General features: G+C 35.9%; 1 protein-coding gene across 1 annotated transcript in view; it reads left to right on the top strand.

Annotated features, from left to right (window-relative positions):
• Positions 1 to 11,648, top strand: part of Ccser1 (coiled-coil serine rich protein 1) — a 1,141,328-nt gene that overhangs the window by 251,221 nt on the left and 878,459 nt on the right. Inside the window, exon 4 of the mRNA XM_029569084.1 lies at positions 3,119 to 3,212. Coding sequence (XP_029424944.1) covers positions 3,119 to 3,212 — 94 coding nt within the window. The remainder of the gene's footprint in view (positions 1 to 3,118; positions 3,213 to 11,648) is intronic.

Raw genomic sequence — 11,648 nt, 5'->3', positions numbered from 1 at the left:
TTTTTTTTCGTATTTTTGAAACAGGACCTCTCTGTAGCCCAAGCCAGCCTGGAACTCAATATGTAGACCAGGATGGTCTTGAACTCACAGAGATCCGCCTTCCTCTGCCTCCTGAGTGCTGGGACTACAGGCGTGCACCACCACACCCAGCTTGTTTCAGTTTTTTGTATTTGTCTTTTTATTTGTGGTTTATCCAAGTTCAAAGTGTCTGCACTATACAAAGCATGACTTTGTAAGCAAGACATGAGAGCATGCCCATTTAGAATGAGTAGATTTGGGCAGTAGTTCACCCAGATCTTTGAGAAATGGAGCTTTAGTTCAAATTTCAAGAGTCACCTACAAAATGGAAATCAAATCCAAACCATGTACTGGGTTTCCTATTTGTTCCCTTTATTGGCACATTTCTCCTGTATGAAATGTTGGGATAGCTGTGGTAGGTTGTATTTCTCTATAAAAAATAAAATGTTTGGGGGTGTGTAACTATTCCATCTGTGGGTTGATGTCTTTAAAATTTTCAAAACTGTCAAGTGTGGTGGTGCACACCTTTAGTCCCAGCCCTCAGGAGAGAGATGCAGATGGATCTCTGTGAGATTGAGGCCAGCCTGGTCTATATAGTGAGTTCTAACTTAACTGGGGCTACAGGAAGACTCCATCTCAAAAAACAAAGCAAAACAATCAAAAACAAAAATTCAAAAGGGGCTGAATGGAACTAATAGGAAAAAGATTGAGAATGTCCTTGACCCTGGGACCAGCTGGGACTAGCACCCACATGCCTATACCTATGGCAGTGTTCCAAGTGTTCTTGGCTATTCTTGCACATTAAATGAATGCCGTAGCCTTATCTATGCAGATGGCATTTTGCCTCTTGCCATATTTGCGACCAGCACAGACCATTGTCACTTCTGAGGAAGGGCTCTGGTTACTACATTGGTTAAGAGACTGTCTTAGACCATCTGCCATGTTTAGCGAGTTGGCTCATGCCAGAATCTAGAAACCTGGTGTCTGAAGGGAGGAACATTATGCAAACCACATCACTAAAGCTCAAAATATGTAAGTTCTTACTTGAATTGTTTTTATATAATGGCCCTATGCCAGAAATGAATTCCTTTCAGTGCTTTCAAAGTATGGCTGGTGGTTTAGTTGGCTAAGGCCAACACAGAAACATACCAAAGACTGAATAGCTTAAACAACAGGGATTCATTTTCATAGTGAAATAAGAAAAGATATTGGAACTACAAGATCCAGGTGTCAGTGGCTTTGCTTCTCCAGAGCCTCTGTTTATAAAGGACGGTTCTTTCTGTATTCACATGGCTGCCCCTTTCTGTCCACAACTCCTATTTCTACTGGCCATTCACACTGCATCAGGATTGATCCATATGACCTCATTTAGCATCTGTTTTTAGCACCTCTAAATACAATCAAAATTTAAGGCTCTGGGCCATACAGTTGCATGTGAATTTTGGACAGTAATAGTCCAATGAATTGAAAATCTAGTATAAAATGACTTAGCCTAATGTAAAGCTGGGTAATTACTACACCGTGGCAATAAAATGTGCTTTTTTCTTGTTTGAACAACATGCTTTCGTCTTTTCCTTGTGAGCCTGTGTCATCGCTTCAGCCCTCACCAAGATAATTATGGCTGTCACGTACTCTCTCATTTGGATAATGTTCCATAAATGCTGCTGCTGGGGTCTTACCGAGTCACCCTTTCAAACATTCTTTGATTTATAGGTTTGGATTCAGTTTTGGTCTTTGTTGTTGAGCTGGTCTTTTTCCTTTATTTTAGTGTAGCATTTTATCTTTTGTTGCCTATATTGTATAACTTTTAGATGTATGTCCTGTGATGTCCCAGTCACAGCACAGGACAGAGGTTCCAATAAACAGAGTTTGATTTGTTAGCTATTCTCATTGGGAGAAAGAAACATTTAGAATGGAATATTTATGACCTTTCAAATCATTGGGCTGTTCATGGATCACATGTTTCTAAAGTTTAATAAAATTTAATTCTATCTCTCAAAGGAGAGTAATTTATGTAAAATTCCCAGTGCTCTTTTAATTCTAAGAATAAAATGTTCAGTCCATTTGACAATATCATTAGCTGTTTCCTAATGAGTATTTGCTTCCTGAACCATAAACTGTGGTAACGTTCAGATCGATTGAAGAGTGGTGTGGGGTGTTACTGTGTCATTCAGCATTTACGTTGTGATTCTTCATGTGCTGCTTGTACTGCAGTCCTTTCCTTCCTAGTCTCTAACTGTCGGCCTAATTTGCTCCTCTCAACATACCCGCTGCTTATGTGTACAAAACTACATCAGTCAGGATTTTACTTACCCTCAAGGATTCCCACCTGTGCACAGTGGTACCGCCTCATAAGACTTCTCAGTACCGTAGACTGCTTCACTTTCCTAGGCTTTTTACCTTCTTGGAAAAAAAATAATTTTGTATCTGATGTACTGTTGAAAAATGATGTCGATAGTTAATTTTATGTTTACTGACAAGTATCTCATCTGTCTGTTCCTCTTGATCGATGCTAAATGACTGGGAAATGGAAACTGAATCCCTAGTTAGATCAGTTACTTAAATGAATGCTCTGTCATTTCCTCCGTATGCAACAGCTGAGAAATAATTGACTACATACACCACAAAATGTTACCTAGTTTTTAAATACAAATATTAGAAAAAGAAACTAAAATTTCATTTGAAGATTTCTGGGGTTTTGAAAAAAAATCGACATACTTTGTAATACATTTTAAGTAAGTAAATTTTTATGATTTTAATGGCAATTGAAGTTTTGTTGAAAATAAATACTTATATTATAATGCTTGGGAATATATTCCGATGTTTTTATATGTTTGATAATGGTCTATATATATTGAAAACTTTATGTTACAGATTTTAGTAGATGTGAATGTTTTAAGGAAGCGAATACTCAGAAAAGTTTAAAACATTTATAGTATAATTCTTAAAATGTTTTATCAGACTTGTAGAAGTAGAAGTCACAGGTGTAAAATGAATTCTGATTTGTTGGTTTTCTTTTTTGCTTCATGATTTGTGTATATGTTTTTTTCCTCAATTTCTCTGTACCAGGATCTCTAAATCAGTTTTGCTTTTCTTTCAGGATGTTTTAAATAATTTGGGATCTTGTGAACTGGATGAAGATGATCTAATGCTTGATTTAGAATTTTTAGAGGAACAGAATCTTCAACCTCCAGGTAAGGGTTGAATGAATGTGTACAATACAGCCCCAGTTCTAGCCCATTAGCACTCAGTATAATACACCCCAGTTCTAGGCCATTAGCACTCAGCAGAGCATTTGCTCTAAGCTCCACGCTGTTTAGACAACGCATGATGGACAGTCCTCTCATTCTCCATTTACAAGAAGAATGCAGGAACGAGCCAGGTACTGTATGCTGTCGAGTTTTGGGTACTAAATGATTTCAATTATGGAGACCGGAATCTATGTAGAAGATAATTATTAAACACTGTACAAGAATCTTTTCAGAGGAAGAAAAGCTCCAATTAAATACTTAACAAGTTAATACACTTATATTCTATGTTTGCAGTGAAATAAAACAATGACTACAAACTTATTTACCATAGTTTATTTTACCTAACAAATGGATGTATTGGTGATCTAGATCTGATATTCTAAATTTTATGCACAGCTTCCCTAACAACATAGGTGAATGAAGATGTATTTAGGTTGATTTGAGTGCTAATAATTACTATTAACAGCTGCAAACAAGCCTTCAGGCACACACATTAGAACTCTAATGAGTGGTTAATATATTCTTGTCAAATAAATTCAGAGCCCACCACATTTGTAATAGTTTGAATTTATATTAAATCATAAAATATCTCTTTATTTCCCAATTACTTTATTCAGTGTACTTTATATGACCTAATTATTCATTCAAATTTAGGCATTTAATATTAAATGTCAACTGTCATGTTCTGTTATTTTCGGTAATACCTCTTACATAGTTACTGTTGCATCAAAGAATAATAAAGCCAAGGTCTTTGTAGAGCTTGGTGTTCTTACTTTTAGCCTGTGTGAATTGCACATTGTCTATTGTAATTTCCAGCCTGGTTTTGTCATGTTTTGTTCATGTCACATGTGTACACCATACCTAGTATATTAGCACATTTGAGAAATAGACCATAATGATGGTTATATTTTCTTGTGCCCTATTTTCCCATTTTTAGTTTTCAGTTTAATGTCAATTTAGGATTAAATTTTTTTCAGTATCATTTTGAAAATGTAGATTTTTCTTACTTTTTGAAGATAGTTTCTAAAACTTATTCCACTGGCATCACTAGCAGTCCACCCTCCTGAGGCAATGCTGAGAGAAGTGACAGCACCGTCTTCGAATGTGCTTTCTTTGCTCCTCCCTTGTATCTTCACCCATACCTACTTACGTATGAGAAAATGACAGAATTTTATGATTGTAGGTTTTAAAAAATGTGCAGTGAAATGGGACTCAAGATTTTTAAAGTACTTTATTTTATGTAAAGAGAGACAAACTAAAGAAACCTCACTAATTTGGGACATTTTTGAAATTAGTATGAACTATGATTTGTATAGAAAATATTGGAATAATCAGAAAATAAATGTTACATGACAAAAGATTGCCATTAGGAAGCCAAGTTTAGGACATGAAGAATTCTACAGGATAAGCAGTCTGGTTTCTTCCGCAGGAGGTCAGCATGGTGGGAGGCAGAAGTGATTGTTACAGATTAAGGCAGTCTAATGAAATGTAACGTCCTCATAGGTGCACTTTAAAATTGGCTCTCTTGTAAAAATTTAAGATGTTGAATGTTTTAAAAATATTTTTATTTATTAATTCTTTGAGATTTCTTTGATCAATAATTTTGATCATATTCTTCCCTCCCCCGACTCCTCCCAGGCTCACTCCCATCTCCCTACCCACCCAGCTTCATTCATTCCCTGCCTCCTGTCCCCTGAAGTCCACTTTGTGTTGCTCAAATACTCTCGGGTGTAGAACCTGCTCTGGATTTTAGTTGACCTATTGGGGTCATAGCCTTAAAGGAAACTAACTCTTCTCTCCCAGCAAGTATTAACTGTCAATAGCTCCTTAGCTATGGGTGGGACTTTGTGCCAACTTCCCTACTCTATGATGGGATTTTATCTGACTTGAGTTGGAGCAGGTCTTGTCCAGCTGCTACAATTGCTGCACATTCATATGTACAACTGCCCTGCTGTCTGGAAAACACTGTTTCCTTATAGTTTTCCAGCATCTCTTGCTCTTACAGTCCTTCCTCCCCATCCTCCACGAAGATCCCTGAGCCTTGAGGGGATAGATGTGAAATAGGTGTTCCATTCAGGGATGTGGAGTCTACAGTTTCTTAGTCTCTGCATGTTGATCAGAGATGTAGGTCTCCGTGTTAATTGCCATGTACTGCAAGAAGCTTCTCCAGTGAGGACTGAGATGTGCCCAAACCTATGACTATGACAATTAGTCACTAAGAGTCATTTTAAGACTGTGTCCAATTAGGGGAACATTAGTATCAGACTGTTCCCTAGAGCCTGTGACCTATCTAGTGACAGGCTCTTGGCTTCAAAAATAATGTCAGATATAGATTTCATCTTGTAAATCTGACCTTAAGTCCAATCAGAGGCTGGTTGGTTACTTCAATAACACTCATGCCACAATTGCACCCACGGGCATATCTTGCTAGGCCAGTCATTATTGCAGTTCTCAGTTTTCAGGTGGCTATTATTGATGATTACTTTTCTTCTTCAGTAGTGTGCATAGCACCTTCCAGCACCACGAAATCTAGTCAGTACAGGAGAAGTTTCCAGGTCAGTATCCCCTTTATTTCCCTTTGTTTTATGACTCAAGTCTGTGCTGTCTTCAGCAAAAGAGTCTCACTTCCAAGTTCTGGAAGGTAGCCAAGAGCAATGGCAATATCATGTAATGTTTGAGGGGTCAAGGGATCTCACTGTTTAAACACTCAAAGACGGGCAATCTATTTCTGGTGTTGGGGTTTTTATTTGCTAGGGTGAGGTTTCAAATTGAGATATTGCCACCCCCCCATTAGAGGGTAACTCCTTTAAAAAAATTTTAATTGTATATGTGCATATTTTAGAGAGCTTCTACAGCAGTGTACTTCTATATGATTTTTTGAAAGACCTTTATTGTTTGGTATCCCTCCCCATACTCCTTTCTCTACCCTATCCACCCATTTTTACTATAACGAGATGATGAATTCTTATGGAGATAAATGTGTTTAGCTCAAGTTAAACATTATACAATATATACAGCACCAAGTAATCGTAATACTCCATTGATCTGTGCAATGTTTATATTGTTATGTATTCATTAAAATAAATGTTTAAAACTTGAAAGATCATGCCTGAATCAATGAGAGAGATGAAGATTGACTGGTTGACTGATGTATTACACAATTATAGTTTATTTTGTTGGATGTTATAATGGCATTTTGATTTTTTTAAAGGAAAACTTTGTAGAGATGTTTGTATTTGAATGATTATATCTAGGATTTGCTTGACTTACAAATATGGAAGACAGACTACATTAAGATAACAAATTGTCCAACATTATCAAAACTAGGAAATGGATGCCTTCAGTGAGGGGCTCATAGAATTATAGGAGTCATGGAACCAAAATTTCCTGACTCAGATTCTTAACTCTATTTTGTATATCTTTAAAATTTTTCATCATAATTAAGTCCCTTCAAAATATACAGATGATATAGCAATGCCAGTTACATTTGACAGCCAGCCATGGTGAAGATCAAATAATGACTTAAAAATCTAAATAAAATGCTGAGGGAGGGAGAATCAGTTTTCTACAGGCTCTCTGAGAGGTTATCTAATCCCAAATGGAATTTTTCATGAATCAATATAATTTCTAACTATAACTTATCCTTATACCTACAGGCAATTATAGTTCTTACTCCTCATCAAAAAGCTTCTTTTTGCAACAGATGAAGGCTGCTGTAGAGATTCACAACTTGTCAGAATGTAGAGAATAAGTGGCTATGTGGCACCCCTCTCCAACTGACACATCTACAGTACCACCCCTTACACCTAAGGCTCAGAGAATATCAGGGTCAGAAGGGACAGAGTGACTGTAAGAGCCAGAGGACCAGGACACCTGCTACTTGCTAGTGTCTTCTGGCCATGACAGGAAAGCTGTACTCATGAAATCTCAACAATATGGTTGCCTCAACAAGTTCTGCATAGTGACAATGCCAGTCAGCATGGGGGAAATTTCACAAGGCTCCTGTCTTATAGATCAAGAGCTACAGATAACCAATAGCTATTGAGAGAAGAAGACCCAGTTTTTCCTCTGAGGATAAGCTCCCTGATAGGTTATCCAAATCCCAAGTGATCAGCCCTAAAGACATGTACATATGAGCAATGCTAAATGGATTCGTACTTAGTTTGTGACTGTAGATGTGTATGTAACAATAATAATCTTAAGAAGAAGAGATCATGAATTTGAGAGGGAGTGGGGAGGGGAGGAGGGAGTTGTAGGGTAGAGAGGGAGGGGTGGAAATGATGTAAACATAGGACTCATGTATGAAAGCCTCAAAAACATATTTAAAATAACCAGTAGGCCCTTGGACTTGAAGACAGATGCATATGTGTTAGAGCTCCGGGAATGTCTCCACGAGTTTTGTTCTTCATTTGTCATATTGCGGTGATTATTTTCACCTCAAACATGAGTCTAAATAAAGACGACCTGGGCATGTGTAGATGCAAAGTACCTTCCTTTCCAAGTGTTTGGGACTAGAGTAGGAACCCAGTACAATCTCATTCTGCTCCTTGGGATTTTAGACAGTTTTAATCTCTTGTTAATACTTTGTCCTATCATTAGTTATTTTTCAAGGTCCTTGAGTTTGAATAATTCATCACTGCTGTCGATCATTTGTAAAATACATTCTGATTTAAAATCTCATTTTCTTGATTTTATGTCATTTTAAAATAGTTTGATAGTATTAAATATTAACTAATTCAATAAAATATTAATTAAATATTAACTAAGACTTGCTGCTTATTTCACTCTCCCCACAAATCACACAACCTATTTAGAATAGCAATATACTTAAGAAGGAACAAATTTCTATTTTAAACACCTTAAACATTGTAAATGAAAATCATTAATATTCCAAGGGAAAGGCAGTGCTATCTTGCATTAAAATTGATCTTTATGACTTGAAGATGAATTTTTAATTGAAACTATATTTAAATTATTTAATGCTTTTGATAAAAAACAGTATAATGGTCACTTTTATGATTGAGTGAAGAAACATTTAATTGCTTTTGTTATTTATTTTGGGTTTGCATCTGAAATAGCCAGGGCCGTACTTAGTTCATATGCAGCTGAGGAGGCAATGGCCCAATAATCTCAATTAGATATTAATTAGGTAGCTGCTAAATATTTTGAGTTTGATGAACAAGCATTATAACAATTCTTCAGTGAGTTAGGAATTCCTCTTGTGCCTATTAATTAAGAAGGTAATTTTGATATTAGTTTTTAATGGATAATAGCACAGCAGAGCTAGGATAAAACGCTAGTGGTATTGCTAATATGAATGATAATGTACTAAAAATTACAACATTCACACAGAGAAAATTATAAAATATCAACTGTAAGTTTGTATGGACTTCAGCATCTCATTGATAATAAAGAGTGTGGATAAGGTATCTTCACCATGATTGTACAAATTCTAGAAACTTATGCTACATAATTCCAGTTCCAGGGGAATCCAATACCTTCTGACATCTGTGGGCATTGCATGACACAAGTGCACTTACACACATTCAGGCAATACACTTATTCACATAAAATAAAAATTATAACGTATTTAAAAATATGGGTGCCTGTGGGAGGGTGCCAAAGGGGAAGGGGGTATAATGATGATTTTATGTATGAAATACATAAAAATTCAATAAAAATAAAATAAAAATATGGACTTGAGTTAGGCAAACCTCAGCCATCAACTAGGCTCTGTGAACATGAGCAGATATTCTACCCCAGCTTTTCCTTCTTCATCTGCAAATGGGAGCAATGACAATGGCAGCCTCAGCGTTTGCATGGAATACTCAGCCTCGTGTCTGGCATATGATGTATGAGAGAAGTATAGTTAACACTGTTTTCATAAATATGGGGTATCTTAGGATAAAGAAGGATCTGAGCTTTATTTTCTAGTGTTCTTTCTAGTATCAATTGAAAATCCACATCTTTACAGAGTTCTTCAAATTTTAAGACTAGAATTTGACAGTACATGAGTTTCATTTTAATCAGCATTTATTTGCTAACCTGTAGCATTAGAATAGTAAAAATAAAATAATAAAACAATGTGTAATGTTTATTGAGTCTAGGTGGCAATTCACGGAGGTAACTCACATCCCTTTCCTGTTTGAGAATTTGGGATCTTCAGAGATAAAGATTCACAAGCAGCAGATGTCTTAGGTGGACTCAGTTCTTCTGACTCTGAGGCTCTGTGAGCATTATGCTTCTCTTGATAAATAAAATTAATTCATATAAAATATAAAATCTCAGGTACACTGAAGGTTTCCTTTCAAAATGGCTGCTGTATGTTCTTTGTGGAAGTCACTTTGTTATTTTGCTTTTGATTCCAACTGAGAGGCCAAAAAGTCACCACACTTAGGTCTTTAAGCATTCACATTATGCCCATCCAGGCACTTAGTTCTTTCTGTTTTTGTTTAAGATATAATTTGTCATCACTCTCTACTATGTCACTTAATATTCCAGCAATTCTCTCAGGAAATATTTCTATTATCCCATTATAGCTGAGTTAATAGAGACTTTGAACAACTTTTTTTTTTTTTTTTTTTTTGGTTCAGGATTAAAGAACTAGTATGTTGCAAAAAGAGTTAAATTCATAGCCTTGCAAATGACATGCACTTGTTTGTGATATAAAAAGTTTCCTGATGTTTAGTTACTAGAGGGAACAACTGTAATTGATTTCCTGCCGTGAATAGATCCACTGCTTTTGGTAGCAAAGGCATAGTTGTTGCGTGAGTCTCCTCTACTTTGCAGTTTCAACAGCTCTGTGTGTTCTTAACAGCTGCTGTGGGTTAGGGTGCCAGTGACTGTTTGACTGCCATTAGATGGCAGTCTTGTTCTTCTAATGATGATGGCAACCCTGTGGTGCATTTGTATTCAGCCTCATGGTTTACAAGGTATTTCAAATACGCTATCCCATCCAATTATCACAATAACTCTCTGCAGTAGGCGATAATATATCCCAAGTACAATAGAGGAAAAAAGTATTCTGCGGTTAAAAACTTATTCAGTCAATATTAACCCAGATCTTAACATTAAATGAAGGATTCTTTTCAACCCTTTCCCGGCAAGGTTGTATCTAATTTCACATACAGTTCTAAATATTGAGTTATGTATTTTCCAAGGTCACTGAAAATCATAAAGTCTTGAAAGGAGAGAGGTTGTTTCAAGTAGGCATGCTGACTGTGGTGAAAAATAAGGATCATTAGCTAAAGAGCAGGGGAAAAGCAAAGAGCTTCAAAAAGTTGATATACTCATAGTGCAGAACCGTGTGGGGGTCATTTAATGCAGAAACAGACATCTTTGTCCCCACCAGGAGGGAATGAGGGTTCCTCCATTGCAATTTATTATGATAGCTCTGCATCATCAATAAAAATAAATTCTTCAAGCTGGTGAAACAGAAATCTATAAAATTCACTTTGGAAATTTATCTACCTAAACTTTTATCTGGCATTTAATGTGTTAAATGGAAAAAACCTTCACTTCTTCAAAACCATAACTATCTAGACAGCATAATTTCATAAAGATTTCACAACACCAAATTTTGAATACAATTTAAATTGCTTTTCATATTCTCTAGTATCCTTGTATTTCTGTCCCTAGGTCTTGGAATTCTTAGCTAGATATAAGGCTATCTTTGTGACACAGTTTCCTAACTGTTAGCTATATAAAAGCAGTACTTTTTATTGTACTGATAGAATGTTTAGGGATCATATTATTTAACCATAAAATATTTCATTGAAAGTGATATGTATTTTAAGGTATGTACTTCAAGCATATGCTGGCTTTTGTTTATTTATCTTTGCTTACTGAATGTAATAAACTAATAGTTAATTTTTTACTTTTCTTACAGTTCTCATTTTAAATGTATCAAAATTGTAATTTCAACCTAGATTCAGTATGTTCAGTGATTTGTTTCCTCTGGGTTAAATGTTGTACTCCAGTGACAGAATAATGTTACGATGATGAAAATTTCAGTAGTAAAAGCCCTCTTATTTCTGCACGTCATGAATATTATTCTAGAAGCTTTTAAAGGGGATCTTGCTCAAGAATGTAGAAATAGTTTATAATAGAGAAGTTCTTCAAATAACAAATTTACTAACTTGGAAGAGATTACTCAGTACTCTAATAGCATTTGCTCCTTTTGCATAGAACCCAAGATTGATTTCCGGTGCCCACATCAGACAGCTCACAACTGACTGTGGCTACAGTCCCAAGATACCCAATGCCCTCTGCTAGCTTCTGCAGGAGCCTGTACACATTGTGCATACACACACAGATACACAGACACACATACAGACATACATAAAAATTAAATCATTTTTTACATTTTATTTATTATTT

This window comes from Nannospalax galili, unplaced genomic scaffold (assembly GCF_000622305.1).
Source record: "Nannospalax galili isolate Female #2095 unplaced genomic scaffold, S.galili_v1.0 scaffold441, whole genome shotgun sequence".
Lineage (NCBI taxonomy): Eukaryota > Metazoa > Chordata > Mammalia > Rodentia > Spalacidae > Nannospalax > Nannospalax galili.
This window is presented reverse-complemented; position numbering and strand designations above follow the sequence as displayed.